Source organism: Sporobolomyces koalae (assembly GCF_050403365.1).
Source record: "Sporobolomyces koalae JCM15063 DNA, S_koalae_JCM15063T_v1_ctg24, whole genome shotgun sequence".
In the NCBI taxonomy this organism is placed as follows: domain Eukaryota; kingdom Fungi; phylum Basidiomycota; class Microbotryomycetes; order Sporidiobolales; family Sporidiobolaceae; genus Sporobolomyces; species Sporobolomyces koalae.
The window spans coordinates 1-17,344 of record NW_027481747.1 but is presented as its reverse complement, the minus strand read 5'-3'; the positions used below and the strand labels follow the sequence as shown (position 1 = coordinate 17,344).

Below are 17,344 nucleotides of genomic sequence, written 5' to 3'. Positions count from 1 at the left end.
TGCGCGATCGCTCTCGCTCAAATGCACAAGCTCGTAAATTGTTTGATACGGCAACAAGGTAATTCAGCGTCTGTACAATTCGCCGACGAGAGCTGCAAGATTGCTAGTCGGCACGGGCTGGTTTCGGCCAGCGCTGGCGTCGGGTTCTGACGCGGCGAGATTGCCGTATGGCAATTCCTCTGTTGGAGCGACGAACGATTCTCCATCGAGCTTGGATTCTTCCTCGAGGATCCCTCCGACCTCGTCTTGCTCCGAAATCCCTTCCCGACCTCCTACCCGGTTGCCGTTGCGTCTCCTGTATCCTGACAGGTTGGACGACGCGAGGAGCGCGCTACGTTGGAATGCTCGATCGTACAGCTCCGCCTTTTCGGCAGCCCGGCGATGCCGAACCGCGAGTGCAGATGACCCATCATCTGCCATCGGGCCAATCGAGTTGAGCATCGAGAATCGCGGGAGACGATTCGATCTCGCCTGAGACTGCGCGCGCGACGGTGGCGGTGACCGCAGGTGGAGGTGATGTGTTGACGAAGTTGCGTGTTGCTGATGCGGGAGATGGATTGCGGATGTCAGAGGTTGCTCCGACAGCATCTGCGAGAGATATAACGACTGCGCTTCATCGCGAGGCTGCCACTCTGGATTCGACTGACGAGGTACATAGGAGCGGATTCAGCTGTCTGAGTAGCCACCATCACGAATTGAGCCCAGATACTCACTGCTGCAAAGTTCAAAAAACTCTTTTCCATCTTGCTCTCCATATTGCGCAACTTGGCCGTGGCTGACCTTGCAGAAGTTTGACGGACGTGTGTCGCGCCTTTCGGGGGAGCAGTATTCGTGCTTGTAGCCTGTGGGGATATTCAAGCTAGGTCAGCCTTCTCGTGAAAATTTCGTTGGAGCCAACGGCGTTACGGAATCTTACCTTGCGGGCTCCATGGCTCTTGAAATCAAACAACTGCGAATACGAGTGAGGGCCAAGCTCAACGACATGATCATTTTGCGAGGTAGACGGGGAAGAACTGACAGCAAAACTGCACACTCTGCCAAGTCCTTCGACCTCGACTGTGAACTCGCGAAAGAAATCGACGATATCGGTCGCACAATTGGGAAGGGTGAAGAGTAGAACGAGGGGAGTAAGGAGAACCGAGAGGAGTTCCTGGGCGAACAGCACAGGTTTCGGCGGGAACAACGGAGCGAAAGATTGGTGAACCTGTTGAAATCGAGCATGCTCAGCTTTGCTTCAATGAGTTTCTATCCGTATGATGCAACACTGACAGCGTAGGCATGGAGTCTGCCTTGCCATTCTTCCGGACAATAGCGCGACAGTTCGACGATTTCTGCCATGATCTCGCCTGGGTCGAGCCTTGCCCTGACTGCCTCTCCATCCTGAGCTGGAGTCATTCCGCGTGCAACGGCAACGACACCTCCGAGAATACCGATCCAGAAAAGGACGGTTCTGCCCGGCGTGACCTCGAAGTGCAGGAAAGCGTCGGGATCGATGATCGAGAAGAGGATGAGTACCGCAGCGAACGATCCCGCAAGAAACGCGACAAAGCGCGAGACAAGCGCAGTCTTGGCGCGAGGATACGACGAGAGGTACAGATTTGCTAGAGGTCGTACTGTCGAGAGTCGCAGTGAGAACTCGTGCTCGAGCTCGTTGAAAGAGCGGAATTTGTAAATTGCGAGTGGAGTAAATTGGCGGGACGAGATCGTCGAGGGATTCTTGTGGTATTCCTGACAACGGGAGACAAAGATTCAGCTCAAGGTGATTTTGCCAGCATAATCGTCGCATACCTCGAAATAGCGGAAGAAGGAGTAGATGAGTAGGTAGACGACGATGAAGGGTGCAAAGAGGGCATTGAGCAAGCCGACGAGGATGAAACGATTCTTGAGTCTAACGAGAGAACACAGCCCACGTCAGATAGCTCTTGACATGAGAACTGTTTTGAGCACTCACGCTTGAGCAAGTTCTGCCCGCTTCCTCTCGCTCAGAAGAGCTTCTCTGACGATCCCCCGCTCGTCAAAGACAAAGCCGAGCACGGTCCAATTCAGGTTCCATTCGAGGGCTTTCGTCAACCAGCCTTGCCCGAACCTTCCATCTTGACCAATGAAGCGTTTGACGAGCTTGATGTTGGGCAAGGGCAGGGAGAAGTTGAGGACAGACGGAGCGTTCAGAAGGGCAATCAGGTAGTTCTGAGAACGCATGATCCGATTTGCGACCGAGTGGGCGTCCAAGGGCTCGTCCCGAGACTGTTGCCGAGACGAAAGCGAGGAAGGATGCGATTCGCGTAGATGAGCCAGGCGCGTCACAATTGCGTGCCACGGAATCGTCTGGATGTCGTCCTGCGAGATTGCAAGGCTTTCAGCTTCATACACGCCAAAGTTTCTAAAGGAGACCATTTTAACTCACCTCGGGAATCTCGAGCAATTCTGTGTAGAACTCGTGCATCTGCCACAGGCTCCGAACTTCAAGGCCAAATTCGGCCACCCTCCATGCATAAAAACCGACAAACAGGATGAAGAGTAGCGATGTGAACCCAGAAAGCCTGTAAACACAATGCACGTAAATCAGGACATACACTTGAAAGTTGAGAAGAGGGAGTCATGTCGAACTCACCGACTGACACACTTGGGCACGACTGCATCTGACAGCCGATCTGCACGCCATAGTTTTGGATAATCGACGCAGCCGATCAGGAAGGTCGAGAAGCCTATCACCCACCCGACCGTCAACAGGTTCAAAACCCGTTCGAGCCCGATCGTCCATACGCCTTTGCCAAGGTAGTAACGGTACGCTTCCTCGAGGAACTTGTCGAGGTCTTCGACGTTGACCCACCTCCACAGAGCCCTCTCGCGTGCCGACATCGAGTACATCTGATTGCGTCCTCGCGGCGAAGGGGAATGGCCCAAAATGCCTCCGTTCGAAGGATTACGCCTGGTACCTGAGCTGGGCGAGATTGAGGCCGATGCCGCCGGACGCAAAGGCCTCACTCGCCGTGTTGGTGCTGGTTGCGGTGACCGCAGAGTTGAAGAGAGTAGTGGCATGCGGGTCGTGAAGTCGGGAGGGGCTGCATCGTCATCCTCTTCTTCCTCTTCTTCCTCGTCTCCCTCTCCTTCCGATCCATCCTCGAGATCATTCACCTCATGTTTCTGATCCGCGCGACTGTCAAAAGTCGCAAGATTTGGCGAAAAGACTGATGGCGAGAGAGGCAGAGAGTCTCGTAAAGCTGAATCGACCAGACTGGGCCCGGAATTGGGATCAGCTTCAGAGTTCCCCAAGTCAAATCGGAGGTTTTGTTCGCTTACGACTCTTGCCTGTGAATCCCGAAACCGTGTCCCGCCTCGTCCTGACTGTGCACGTTTCCCCTCTGTTGGGAGTCGGTACGGGTTGTCAAAGGTTGATCTGTCATCGGATCCGCGGCAATACTCCGAGGATGATATGCTGTGCCTCCTAGCAGACCCATCAGGCTGTGATGCTCGGGCGAAAGGGGTCTCGTTGAGCGACCTGCTCGAGTCGTAGATCCCCGACCTTCTGACGATCTCTCGGCATGCTGTTCATGAAACGGGTTGCTATCGTCTTGATCGGTATCGAGTCGTTCGTGGGTCGTGGGAGGAACCGCATCGAGAAGAGGAGGTGAGCGAGAGTCGAGCGAGTCTGCATTCTCACTGGGGAGTCGCGTCGAATCTCGGACGACAGGGGTCGCAGAGACGAAAGGATTGATCGCTGTTTGCGAATCAGGCGCGAACTCGGTCTCGTTGGGACTGCCGGGCGAGGTGTGCTCCGTGCCGAACCCCGACGTTCCTCCGAGTCGCGATGAACCGGTTCGCGCGTCTTGGTCAATGGAAGCGTAGATCGAATTCGAAGGGAGGAATATGGACGATAGTGCTTGAGGGAGAGGCATGCAGTCGGAGCGTGGGAGAGCGACCTTGTGAGAACGGAAGCGGTATGCTGGACGTGGGGCTTCAAGAATACTGATATGACCTATTTAGATAGATTTCTCGATTGAATACACTTGCAAGAAAACTCGAAATGCAGGACATGGCAGCAAATAGTACTGAGGGGTATACTAGCAAAGAATAACAGGTATCAAGTGTATGCTCATGGGTATAATCACAGTTCAGCGGTGGGAGCGACTCTCGTGCTTCCGCGGGTCGAGCTCGTCCGCATCGACCCTAATCTCGGCTCCGGATCTCGCATCTCTCTGCGCGAGCTGCCTCCAACCTGCTCTGCCGCCGACTTCAAGTCCCGGCCTACACCAGATGTTGAGGCAGTTCTTCGAAGGCGAGGACAGCTCAAACAAGTTCGATAGAGCCTCTCCGTTCGAGGGATTGAGACCTCCTCGTGACGATTTCGGTCGCAACTGATTTAGATCCCGGTTGTACGGCTTGATCAGATACGCGACACGAGTCTTTCCACGTGGGGAGAGCAGAGTGGACTCACCATTTCAATGGTAGTGCGGTTCTTCCACACCAGTCTCGCGTGGTACAAGCCCAGTCCTGCAACGGGGACTGCGAATCCGACGAGCAGCGCGAGTAGAATGTACGCTCCGATCGAGTCCCAGCGGGTCGCGGACGACCGAGTGAGCGAGATGTAGTACGCCGTGAACGCGATCGAGTAGACGAGCAGGATGTTTGCCGACGCGAGGAAGCACAAGAATGGGAAATAGTTGCGTCGACCGATGCACTGTTTCTCCAAAAGCGCATCGTCAGTAGGTACCGAAGTCGACAGCCAGCAACTGTAGACTCGCATTGTTGAGAAAAGCGCACTGTTGCGCATCAGGAGATATTAGTTCAATCCCTCACTCGCAGAGAACACGAACAAGGCTTACATGATGATCCGTCAACTCGACGCAGTTGTCGCACAAACGGCAGTGGCTCGTTCTAGGTGGTCGGTAAATCTCGCACGTCTCGCACCCTGAACACGTCGCCGTGTCTCAGCTTGATGGCTTAGTTGGAAGTCGAGCAAGGAGGAAACCCCTCACATTTCGAACCGACAACCCCAGCTCCAACCCTCAGGTACTTGAGTTCGGCAACGAACTTGCCCGCGCTCTTCTCGCCTGTCACCGGATCGACGACATCCGATTCGACGTACTTACGCTGCGGTGTGGGATCCAAGTTGCGGGGCAGGATCCCGGGGTCCGATAACGAGGCTTTCAACTGAGGTGGCACATGTTAGCTAAACGTGGGGGGAATGAGCGAGCGAGGGGAACCAGAATGTCGACGACATACCATACTCGACCACATGACGAGAATCAGGTACGCAAACACGATCACGACGCCTTTCCCGCCGTTCCCGAGACCGCCGTGCTCGTTGGTCCACAGGGCCTGCCCGACAAAGGCGAGCCACAAAGCGGGGAGGACGACGGCGACGCAGGTACTCGCGAGAAACGGCAAGAGATTGTCGCCCGAGGTGAGGCAGAGACCGTCGAGACAGAAGCGATTCGAGCCCGCGTGTAGGGAGTATCGCTTGAGCGGCTTGTTCGAGTTTGGCGCGCGGATCGGGGTCCCTGGGATCTTTGTGAATGGAGTCGCGATGGGTATCACGGTCGACTGCGATTGCTCAGGCTGGTGAGCGACTGCAGCTGCGCCTGTGGATGGCAACATTGTCGATGTGGCGATGGGTGAGGGATTGACGGGCTCGATCCGGTTGACGGCAGGCAGTTCCGGGCGCTGCGCATGGACGATCAAGGGATCCTGACTCGCTTTCGGAGTGAAGCCGCCGTTCCAGGCGGTCGAGTTGTGCGTCCTGAACGACGACGCGGTGGTCGACTCGCTCGTAGGTTCTCGCATGTGAGCGGGAGAGGGCGCTCTGCGGGATCTGACGATCTCCTCTGCGTCCGAGTCGCTGTCGTACCGCCTGCGAGAGGATTGACTGGCCTGTCGCGCCATTACGCTCGGCCGCGCGCCTGTAGTTGTTGGCGGGGAAACGGGTCGTTCCGCGCGAGGACCGAGTACGGGCGGCTCTCCCATGATTGACTGAACGCGGGTGATGACCGGACCATTGTCGCCTGCTCTGGTCGCGGATGGCAGCGGAGACGCGTAGTGATTCAAGAGGGACAAGCTCGAAGTCGGACGCGTGAGCGGGAACGACGGGAGTGGAGAGACCGCGCGTCGGTCGTCTGCTTCGGATGCCTCCGCTACCTGCTCTTGAGGGAGGGACGACGCGGATGAAGGTTGCCTCGTGATTCTCGGCGCGTTCAACTGAGCGATGCGTTCGAGCGAAGGCGTTCGGGGACGCGACACCGATGCGCGTGACGATATCGAGCTGCGTTCGAAAGGCGATGTCCTGCCATGCGTGCTCATGCCGCGGAGCGAAGGACGCGAAGTGCGGAGCAGATGAAGCCTCGAGTGATGTCAGCGAGTTGAAAGCGCGCCTGATCCTTTCTCTCCAATCTATGCACGCACATGCCCCGCTACTCGACCGCGTCGGCTTCAGAAGATTCTGACTTTGTGTCACGACTCGGGCCGCCTTCGCCAGCGATCCAGCAGCTTAATTCGACGCCGCGATTCCAACTCCCGTTCGAAGACAAGCACAAGCATGACAGGCACCACAGGACGGGCTCGGTCGATTCGAACGGTCGAGAAGGAGCTGCTGGAGATGATTCGGAAGAGGAAGAGGCTTGGGACGAGGTAGACATCCCGCAGAACCAAGACGAGCAACAGGGGCACCGGGTCGAAGCCACCGACGGCGACCCCTCGACGACAGCCGGGTCGCACAAGGCCCTCGAGATCGTGATAGGCAGGGTTGGAGACAAGCACACCGGTCCAGGCAAGAAAAAGTGAGCTTTTGCAAATTCGAGTCGAGCGCACGCGATGTCAACCGTTGACCGCGTCGAATCTCTGTCAGGGCTTCGACTGCTCTGACTCCTCAGGAGCGGCAGCTACGACAGGAGCGACACAAGGTCCATGTCATGACGCTGCTAGCGATGGGCATGGTCAGGAACAACTGGCTCAATGACAGCGAGCTCCAGGTAATTAAGCGCTTTCGCCTCGGCACGAAAGCGCTCGATTCTAACTCTCCTTGGTCGCACACAGGCGCGTCTCGTCTCTCAGCTCCCACCACACCTCCATGCGTCACTCGTATCGATCACTCGAGAGAAATACCCCAACCCGCGAGACCGCTCGAGGCTGTTTGAAGCATGCCTCAAAGACCTCGTATCCTGGTGGTACCAGGAGTTCGACGTTGCAGCAGGTCGCGAGCTCAAGCGCAAAGCGATCCAGGATGTCGAGACCGAGCTCAAGAGTTGGGACAGAGAACTGGACGCTCTGCGGAGAAGAGAAGCGAAAGGGAAAGCGAAAGACACTGGAGGGCTCTCGGCATTCTCTCGGTTCCCATGGGAAGAGGAGGAGCAACTCACTCCCGAGCAAAGGAAGAAACGACTCGCGTCTCAATCGAGAAAGACATCGCAAAAGACCTCGGCGCGTCTATTTCGACCCTTCCAATCTTCTTCCGCAAGTTGGGAGCCAGTCAGCTCGATCGCCTCGCTGTATACGGCCGCAGCCGACTTGAGAGGCTCGAAGGATCTCTCCGCTCAACTGTTTGTCGCCCTACTGAGAGGCCTCGATATTCCCGCAAGGCTGGTCGTCAGCCTTCAAGGAATGGAGTGGAGGAGCGACAGCGCTTCGGGACTCAGCAAGGCCGAAGCCGCCGGTAAAATTGCGAGAAATACGACGGGATTGAGGGCAAAGGGGAAGAGGAACACGAATGGGACATCGAGGAAAGGCAAGGGGATCCCGATCGAGACGATCGAGGTGGGGTCTACAACCTCGAGCGAATCAGACAGCGATGACAGCGGATGGCAGGATGGTCGAGGGAAGCTCAACTACAAGATCCCAAAGCCCAACTTGCGCAAAAACTCGTCGAATCAGAAGAATCTCGCCGGATGGAAGAAGGAGAGGATGCTCATGAAGTCTCCTTCGCCGGGTACGTATCTGCATCCGAGAAGTTCGCGCCGGCTCATGGTCTGATCATCGTCACCGCCTTCCAGAACCAGAAGATCTGCTCTCTCCACCAACGCAATGGCCAGAGGCGTACTCCCGCTATCTGAAAGAATGGATCCCGCTCGACCCGACGAGGAAGCTTGTGCGGTGCAAGACCAAAATGGAACCCGTGGGCAAGGCCAAGGGAGCCGGAAACGCGCTCGTCTACGTGGTAGGGTTTGAGGAAGGTGCGCACTCGCTCTCTCCTCTGTGACGGATTTCGCGCACTGCAGATTGACCGTTGGCCTCGATGTCTGCAGATGGATCTGCTCACGATGTAACTCCGCGCTACGCAAAGTCCTACAACAATTCGACAGTTAAATTGCGCGTCCCTACCAGTACGAAAGCCAAGAAGGACAACGGTGGCAAAGACTGGTTTGGTACAGTTCTCGAGCCTTGGCAGCGAAAATATCAGCTCGTGAGTGCGCGGATGAAAGAAGCTCTAACAATATCAACAGCTTACACGGTCATCCCCTATCACCAGAACCGCGACAAGGTCGAGGAGGAAGAGCTGTGGAATCGTTCGAGGAACGAGCCGTTCCCGACGTCGTTCGGCGGTTTCAAGAACCATCCCAAGTGAGCAGTCGATCAGACTACAGTCGTTCAGACGATCTCGAAACTGATCTACCTCTCCTGTCTTGGCTAGCTATGTTCTCGAACAACATCTGCATCGAGATGAAGCTTTGATTCCGGGGACGAAACCGCTCGGACTGTTCAAGTCGACCACGCCCGTCTTTGCTCGCTCCGCCGTTCTGGTCGTAAAGTCCACTGAGAATTGGTATCGCATCGGAAGAAGCATCGTGGAAGGGGCGATCCCCCGCAAGTTTGTCAAAGGGCGCGCCGTGACCATCAACTCGAAACGGAGAGAGGAGCTAATCAAACTTGACGGCGGCGAAGTGGATGATCAACCTCTCTTCAGTGAAGATCAGACTGAGATTTACCTACCTGAACCTGTCGTTGATGCAAGTTTGGCAAAGGCTCTACTTGTTCTCCTAATGCCTGCGCTGACCCCATATTCTCCTGCTTGCTACAGGGCAAGGTCCCTAAAAATTCGTTCGGCAACATAGACCTCTTCGTTCCTTCCATGCTGCCAGAAGGTGCAGTTCATCTACCCTCAAAGCTTGCAGTCAGATGCGCCAAAATGCTACAGATAGACTTTGCCGAAGCCATCGTCAGTTCACCGCCATTTTTATGCTCTCTGAGGACGAGCGCTTCACTCATGCCTTGCGCGATATGGACAGATCGGCTTCGAGTTTAGGCAGAGACGCGCCAACCCGACGATGAGCGGTATCGTCGTCGCTGCCGAACATGCGGAGACGCTCCGTCAGGTGTGCAGCCTTTCACGTTTCGTCTCCATCGCGCATCGCATTGACCCCTGAGTGAATTCACTATCGCAGGCAATCTCGAACCTAGAAGAGCAGGCTCTGGAGAAATCTCTAGCGCAGCAGCAAGACAGGGTCATGAAACGCTGGAAGAAGCTCATTATCGGTTTGAGGATTCGTCAGAGGCTACAAGGACAATTCAAGGATGTTGAGAGCGGCATCGTAGGAGAAGGAGCGACGGGCACGAGTACAACTGCGAGTGCAGTTGGAACCGTAAGTCTCTTTTGCGACTACAAACGAAAAGGTGAGATAGGCTGACACGAGAACTGTGGGGTGTAGCCTCGAGCGAACGCTTCTGCTTCTCATTCGCCTACTACGACAATCAACAGTTCCGAGAAACCCAAAATTGCTCGTACGAAGACCCACAAGCGAGCTTTGCGTCGAACGTCAACAGACTCTTCATCGCAGCTATCTTCGGAATTACCTGACGGTGACGATGATCGCCCACCACCTCGCAAACGCAGTGCCCGTATTTCGAGACAGAGTCGAATAACGCGCCCTTCCGCAATCGATGACCATGCCGCTGCTCTAGAGGAACATTCCGACTCAAGCCAACGAGCGACTTTGCGCGTTATCGGCCCAACAATCAAGTCGGGCGTGCCGGCGAGGAATCCCCGGCCGACACGAGCGAGCGCCCTCAGGGCAAAGCAAAACCTGGTGCTTGACGTGGACAGCGAGGAGGAGGAAGCCGAAGAAAACCAATACGAGAACAGACCGATGATCGAGGAGGCAATTGCGCCAACTGCACAGGAAGACAACCGCATAGAGGCAGACAGGCCCACAAAGCATTCTGACCGTGGGTCGGATCCCGTGCGGTTTACCGAGACAAAAAGCCAGGCGAACGACGAAACAATGACCGTGGCAGTGGAGGATCCAGAGAATGGAGGCGAGGTTGAAGAGGTAGGAGAGGGCGGAGACGATGAGTATGGCTTCGAATACGAAAGCGAGTAGGCAGTCGACAGCTTCGGCGGCAGAGCAAGGACAACTTTGTCTGCAAGCTTTGAGACCGAGAGCGACACAGGTGATTGCGTCGAGACTACCCTGAGATGCATTTCCATAAACCATGCGATTTGTTGAGCACAGGATGTCACGAGTGCTACAAATGCATGGGATCGCTTGAATTCTGGCGGGTCTACTTGTCTTTCTTGGCCTCCTTCTTGGCCTCAACTGCGGGCGTCTCAGTCTCCGCGGTGGAAGCGGCGGGGGTTCCGAACATTCCTGCAGGTGCCTCGAAGGGACGCTTGAGGTCGCCAGTCGCTTCCTGGCCGAAAAGGTGGATTTTGAGGATCTGCGCAACGTAAATCGTGTGAGTCAGTCGAGGCTCAACGAGACTAGCAGAAGAACGAGACGCGAGCGTACCTTGGCATCAAAGAGGGACTTGAGAGGCATGATGCCCTGGATGAAGAGCGGCTGAGTGTACTTCATGTAGAGATGCATGAACGCCATCTATTTGTCCCATCAAGATATCCTCAATCGACTCGTAACTTGTGAAGAAGATCCAGTCAATACTTGACTCACGAATGCACAACCGACAAGGACGGATCGAACGGCCGACGAGGCCTGGGACAAGTCGTAGTCGCGGACAGTCGTAGTGACGGTGGTCGGTCCATCTCCAGACTATCACTCCAAGTATACAAAATGATCAGCTATACTCCTCGGAGATGCAAGGGAGGGCAGAACAGTGAGTACTGACCATCGGCTTCGCGGGCTCGGTGTACTTGAGGACCTTGAGGTCATTCTTCTGTTTAATCTGTTGGCCGAGGCGCATTTTCGCGTCAGAACGCGGGGACTCTCGCCGTATTGACACATTCTTACTCACTTTGAGAGTGGCGTAGTAGTAGACTCCGAGCGAGAGAAGCTGCGCGCCGACGTAGAGGCATCGGACGTAGATGAGCACTTGAGGATCCTCGAAATCGATCTTGCGCGCGATCTAATTGATGAACAGCATCGTTGGCAGACGATGATGTAGGTGGATGGGCCGGTCAGGAGTAGCGTAATATCGGCGTTATGGCGGGGTGGAACACGAGGGGAACATGCGAGAAGCAAAGGTAACACCACATCGTCAGTCTCGTATGTTCTCTGCTCGGGTGAAAGGTGGTGTACGACAATGCAAATACGCTCGGCCGCCGGGTCAGGCTGAGACAGCATGTGCACGAATCCTCATGTCCACGTCTTCAGCAATCTTCCTACATTCACATCGAACGCGCAAGCTGCCTGCCTTCTTGGCGATACACAGGTCGCCTGTGCCAGATGCTGCAGCGTTCCGTATGTCAATACGCTCAACAGCGCCGAAGCGTGAGGGACCGGGCGTGCGTGTGGACCGGTCCGAATGTGGCTGAATCGGTCGAGAATGCCACGGAACAATCGTACCTGCATCGCGCCGAGGGAGACCATAAGGTTGGTAATGGCGGGGTTAGGCATTGTGGCGAGCGTGTTGTCAAGACTTGTCGCGGTGGAGGAGTTGGAGGCAAGGGGGATTGGTGCAGGTATTTATAACAAGTGAATCTACCGGAGCGATATCGCAAGACGCGATCCGAAGGTCTTCAGATCCCGCTTGCCCAGCACCAGCTGTTCTCTGCCAAGATCGTCGGCTCTCAGGAGCATCAATAAGCCGCACCCGCGGAGGGCGAGCGTCGGACAAGAAGGATTGGAATGTGGCTAGCTTGTGTTGTCTTTATCTATTCCCCAATTTGCCCATTGTAGACATGCTTTTCTTGACCAGATGGCCGAGCGGTTAAGGCGACAGACTAGAATCTCGACGCTTCTCATCTGTTTCTGTTTCAGAGCGCAGGTTCAAATCCTGCTCTGGTCGTTACCTTTTTGGCACTGAATCGCATGTTGATCATGACGTGCGGTCACGCGCGTGGCAGAGCCTGTGAGTGCCGGTCGTTCTTCTTCGATGACCGCGGGTCAGATTTTTGCTCTCTTTCTCCGCTACCCCTGGCGGTGTTCACAGGTCAACCATTCGCTCTCCTTTTTGCGGTAAGCATACGTTCTTTCGAGAATCTAGACCATGGCTGCGCTCAGAGTGATGAGCTGAACCCGATGGATGGTCGGCTAGCCGACAAAGTGGATCATATTTGTTAATATGGCAAGGCCCGTGCATCAGCCCCTATGGCTCAGTGGCAGAGCGTTCGCCTAGTAAGCGAAAGGTCCATAGTTCGATCCTGTGTGGGGGCAGATCTCTCTTTTTGTCGAAGCCTGGTTACCACGTTTTGTGTCAGTCTCAGCCGTAAGGTCGAATGAGGCAGAGCCAGATCGTGCACCCGACTATCTTCAGGTGTGACAGAGTGCCGGGTATTCTAACCGGGATCTTCCTGTGCTTCCCAAGGCCATGAGGCTATGGTCCCGCCAAGTATCCTACTGTGAGCTAATGTGAGCTGTCTCCAGCTGGGCATACGGATCTCATCAAGATGCGAGATCGGCTGGGAAATCCACAGCGATTCGGGGCGAAAGCTTAGCCTTTTTGGCTATGTATTGCATTTTTAGCTGTGCCGACATGAAGCACGGTCGCATGGTGTAGTTGGTCATCACGTGTCCTTAACATCGAGTTCGGACAAGGTCTCCAGTTCAAACCTGGATGTGATCATCTTTTTGCAGCAGGACAAGGACAACCCTTTTCTTTTTCGACATCCTCCTTCGTCCTCACGGCGTCGAGAACTGCTTGCAGCTAAAATAGAGCAGCGCGGGCAGCGGTAACATCGGGCGACATCAGACGTCTATTTGAGGGCGATGACATCCTGAAAAGATCGACACGCTCCTTGGACGTGCTCGCGCTTTCTCAGAGTACCACGGTCGAGGTGAAAACAAGCGCTGGTTGAGGAATCTGCCGGCAGACAGGACGGCAACGACGCAAAAAGTTGCAAAAGATGAACTGCTCAGTGGCGGGATCGAACCGCCGACATCAGACTGAACTTGTGAGAGTATTAGGTCTGCATCATAACCAACTAGATCAACCGAGCTTGTATGTCTATCGATCAAAACATAGCAATATAATCGTCACTGCCGTGCCCTCATACCGACACGCTCAGAGAAAACTCTGAGGTTACGCTCGGACGCTCTCTCGTCGTATCATGCCCCTCGAGCTTCCCTCTTCTGTACGACTTCGCATCCTTGTCGGATATGTCCAGGGCTAGGTGCCCCCTTTTTGCCAAATGCAGTGTGTCAGTGCAGTGTGGTCTGTCTCTCTTCCTGGTCATTTGGTTCCGCCGTCAGCCAGAAGCCTTGGTGAGCAGTCAGCGGCAACCGCAATGGGGGGTGCAGCAGCTGTCTACGGCAACAACTACGCAAAGTAGAAAGATCTGCTGCTTGGTGGCCAAAGATGCCTTTTGTTTATCTACAATACAATATTGCGCTCTTTCTCAATACTCTCTTCCATGCCGCATCTTACTTCAGACAGATATCCCTCAGACTGGATCCTCTACCTCCTACTCTAAAAGAACTAGGCTTGAGCTGTGGCCTGATGGAAAGTGCACCTTATCTGAGCAAAACTCACACCTTGTCTTGCTACGGCCAAAACGAAAACAGTGAGCTGGCGGGTGTTTGCATTGGGACACTGTTCAGACGACAAGCGAGGAAGAGAGCGCAATACTATGAAAAGGAGGCAAGAAATGCCCGACAGCAGACAAGGTACCCCTATCATAGCCGAAGTCATGTACCCCTGGCAGAAGACAGCTTTCCTGCTTGGTCGCTCTTGTCTACTCTGGTTCTACTATCCAGGTATGTCTTCATCTTTTCCAGAAGCAGTACTTTTGGGCTTGCCTGCAGGAAACAGAGGGAGTGCAAGGATTCAGACTTCCCACAGTTGTCCTTGCATGCCCTCCAAGTCGGGCTGTTGTTAATCCATCGCCAGTGCGCATCTTATCCGATCACAATATCACACATATAAACTCCTGTTTGATACATGCCATGTGCGGCGACCGGTCGCTCCTCTCCGATTTTCGATCCTGCTCGCCTTCGACCGTGGGGGGAATCACGAGCAAAACCGGCCTCAGGGTCACAGGCGTGGGATCGCTCACCATTCGGCTCAAGAGCGGAGAAACTGTGCGGGTCAACAAGGTACTCTTCGTCCCTGGGATTTCGAGAAACCTCCTCTCAACCTCCCAACTCTTTGATCTTCACTCGATCACAACGAAGTTTGAGGATTCGGCGACCCTTACTCGCAACGGGACAGTCATCGCCACCGGCTCCAGAGTTGAAAACAACCTGTACCAACTCGATGGGGTGCTCATTCCTCCCATCTCAGATGCGTCTGCTCTCCTCGCTTCGAGCATTTCCAAACCTGGGTTGACCACCTGGCACCGCCGTCTTGCGCACCTCTCCATCAGGTCGCTGAGGGCGATGTCCAAGTTGGTCGACATTCAGGGGCTCGAAGATGGAGAGAGCAGACGCACCTGAGATGGGAGGAATAAGCACCCCATCGGTTGGTAAAGGTTGTTTTCAACTCTGGAGCCGGTGGCGATGACTGTCCCGTTGCGAGTAAGGGTCGCCGAATCCTCAAACTTCGTTGTGATCGAGTGAAGATCAAAGAGTTGGGAGGTTGAGAGGAGGTTTCTCGAAATCCCAGGGACGAAGAGTACCTTGTTGACCCGCACAGTTTCTCCGCTCTTGAGCCGAATGGTGAGCGATCCCACGCCTGTGACCCTGAGGCCGGTTTTGCTCGTGATTCCCCCCACGGTCGAAGGCGAGCAGGATCGAAAATCGGAGAGGAGCGACCGGTCGCCGCACATGGCATGGCTTGCTCCGCTGTCGAGGGTGATGGTAGGCTTGGGAGAAACTAGCGCGGAGGGAGTTCAAACTGGTTCCTTTTGGTACAATGAGTCAGGGCTTTGTTCATGAGTGGTGCAAACCTTGCACTGATTGCATGATAGACAAGGTCTGAGGTTCAAACCCCTGCATGTTCTCAAGCATTATTTGGTCATCTCCGATTATCTCCGTTCTCGCTTTTCGTATGTAAGTCCATCGAAGGAAGAATCTCTCTCGAGGTTTCTCTGCTTCAGGACTCTCGGAATGCAAGTCTCGGATCACTGTTCACGGCTTGGTGTCCCTGACGAGTCTCCCCATCGCCTTATCGCTAGTCGCCCAATCGATCCTCGCCTACCACCAGCGGATCTTGGCGCGCCTTGCACTTTTTTATCATAACAGTCGAGCAAGTTTTTCCTCTTTTGGGCCCCTCCCCCCCTCTTGAGCGCCCCTAGTCTGAGTTTGTCACCCAGCAGCTCCATCACCATTACCGCTCCTCCTTCCCCCACTCTTTCGTCGAACGACCCCGACGAGGTTGAAGTAGAATCTACCTCGACCGACTCTACTCTCACTTCGCTCTCCTCAACCAACTCGTCCTCCTCTTCTTCTTTCAACCGCCACCGTCTTTTGACCCTCCGGTCCTATCGTCCCGTTTCGACTTGCGACGCCTCCGATCGTCAGTCCTTCCTGACCGCAACTTCGTCACCTCGCCGCTCTATTGCCGCCTCCGACCCACTCATCCTCGCTCGCCTGACGCCGTTATCGACCATGTCCGAATCTCAAACTCCCGAAGCGCAAGTTGCCGAACTCACTGCTCAAGTCAACGACTATTGCCAGCAACTGGATGAACTCCGTCAGCAACTCGCCACCCTCCAAGCCAATCTCACCTTGAATCGCATGCGGGGGCGTGATCTTGCTCTCCTCCACAGGATTGGCTTGGAGGGTGGCGAGTTGCTGACGGAGTTCATCCAGTTGCTGGCGATAGTCGTTGACTTGCGCCTTGAGGTCGGCAACTTGGTCTCCGTGAGTTTGGGACTCGGACATAGTCGATAAAGGCGTCAGGCGAGCGAGGACGAGTGGGTCAGGGCTTTGTTCGTGGGTGGTGCAAACCTTGCAGGGAGGTTTTCAAGCTTGGTTCTGTACAATCATTTCAGAGCGTAATCACACTGAATTGCTTCTGAAGGCTTCACGGTGCGATTTGACTGTACGTACGAAGCCAGGCTGAACTCCCCAGGCCAGACTGGTTGCCTAGTGGCCAGTCAGTGAATCTTGCTGCAAATTCGCGGTGACCTGCACACTGGGTTGTTGGTCAATGAGCGAGGGCGTAGCGGGCTTGCATACAATTCTCATGGCGCCTTATGTTCCTTGCGGTTCCGTGGGATAGAGCTCGTTGCCAGAGGGGCAAGTTGGGGTCGCAACAAACGCAAGTCAACCCCCCCTATTTCACACATCTTCCGCATCCCAGCCCTCAGATCAAACTATTGGGTTTTTCAGGTTCACGTGTTCAACCAGCGCTTGTCATGCGCGCGGCACATGCATTCATGGATCTTGGATTTGTGAGTCTTTGCTCCTGATTTGTCTGCCATTTTGCCCACTGCCTTTTCCAAACTCTCAATGGCCATTGACTCAACCTGGCTTCCTCCTTGTCTGGTTTGTCTCTTGTTGTTGCGTCGACTTGATTATCTGTCTGGCTTCTGTCCCCTCCATGAATGTATGAATGGTCTGTGTTTGTTGCTTTCTTTCTGTACAACTTCGAATCTGTCTTTGACTTTGTTGCGCTTGACCTCGTGTTTTGTCCTTGACGGCACGTTCGTCTTTGTCCTTGATTTTGACATCCCTTGGCCTCTGCCAGCAGATCCCTGTCTTCCCCTTTATTCCTGCCCCTTTGCCTGGATTCTTTTAGCTTGCCATCCTTGTCCTTTGGGCCTAGAGTTCCCTGACAAAGAATTTGATTCAGATGCTCTGGAGTGCTATTCTTCCGCCAAAAGGGGGCAGTTCAGAGACTGGATGTCCTTGCAAGCTCCTCTGCATGAACTTCTGAATTCCCTATCAGTTGCTCCACAGACCAGTATTCCAAAAAGCAAACTCTTGCTGGCCAGACAAGTGCACTGAACACCTCATTTGAGGCAATCAGGATGAGCAGGGCTTGCATCACTATGAGGAGTGCTGATGATCTTTGCACATAGCAAGCAGCAAAAAGAATGATCACATCCAGGTTTGAACTGGAGACCTTGTCCGAACTCAAT

General features: G+C 54.6%; 4 protein-coding genes across 4 annotated transcripts; 1 reads left to right on the top strand and 3 right to left on the bottom strand.

Moving 5' to 3' along the window:
* Window positions 1-63: 63 nt before the first annotated feature.
* ATG9 (autophagy protein ATG9) lies at window positions 64-3,896 on the bottom strand (the record flags this gene model as incomplete). Its single annotated transcript, XM_076679535.1, has 10 exons — window positions 64-642; window positions 714-842; window positions 917-949; window positions 1,019-1,204; window positions 1,270-1,728; window positions 1,789-1,888; window positions 1,952-2,337; window positions 2,405-2,540; window positions 2,612-3,235; window positions 3,301-3,896. 10 exons carry the CDS (start codon window positions 3,894-3,896, stop codon window positions 64-66), a joined length of 3,228 nt encoding a protein of 1,075 aa, XP_076533257.1.
* Window positions 3,897-4,112: 216 nt separating this feature from the next.
* JCM15063_005400 (uncharacterized protein) lies at window positions 4,113-6,297 on the bottom strand (the record flags this gene model as incomplete). The annotated part of the gene is made up of 5 exons (XM_076679534.1): window positions 4,113-4,355; window positions 4,436-4,678; window positions 4,824-4,909; window positions 4,977-5,151; window positions 5,224-6,297. The coding sequence occupies 5 exons, from the start codon at window positions 6,295-6,297 to the stop codon at window positions 4,113-4,115; spliced, it is 1,821 nt and encodes a 606-aa protein (XP_076533256.1).
* Window positions 6,298-6,399: 102 nt separating this feature from the next.
* JCM15063_005399 (uncharacterized protein) lies at window positions 6,400-10,307 on the top strand (the record flags this gene model as incomplete). The annotated part of the gene is made up of 11 exons (XM_076679533.1): window positions 6,400-6,773; window positions 6,842-6,965; window positions 7,030-7,918; window positions 7,983-8,162; window positions 8,235-8,392; window positions 8,459-8,550; window positions 8,621-8,936; window positions 9,008-9,145; window positions 9,216-9,302; window positions 9,372-9,569; window positions 9,636-10,307. The coding sequence occupies 11 exons, from the start codon at window positions 6,400-6,402 to the stop codon at window positions 10,305-10,307; spliced, it is 3,228 nt and encodes a 1,075-aa protein (XP_076533255.1).
* A 181-nt stretch (window positions 10,308-10,488) lies between these two features.
* SND3 (Snd3p) lies at window positions 10,489-11,777 on the bottom strand (the record flags this gene model as incomplete). The annotated part of the gene is made up of 6 exons (XM_076679532.1): window positions 10,489-10,644; window positions 10,716-10,802; window positions 10,875-10,973; window positions 11,050-11,106; window positions 11,176-11,286; window positions 11,727-11,777. 6 exons carry the CDS (start codon window positions 11,775-11,777, stop codon window positions 10,489-10,491), a joined length of 561 nt encoding a protein of 186 aa, XP_076533254.1.
* Between the last annotated feature and the right edge of the window lie 5,567 nt (window positions 11,778-17,344).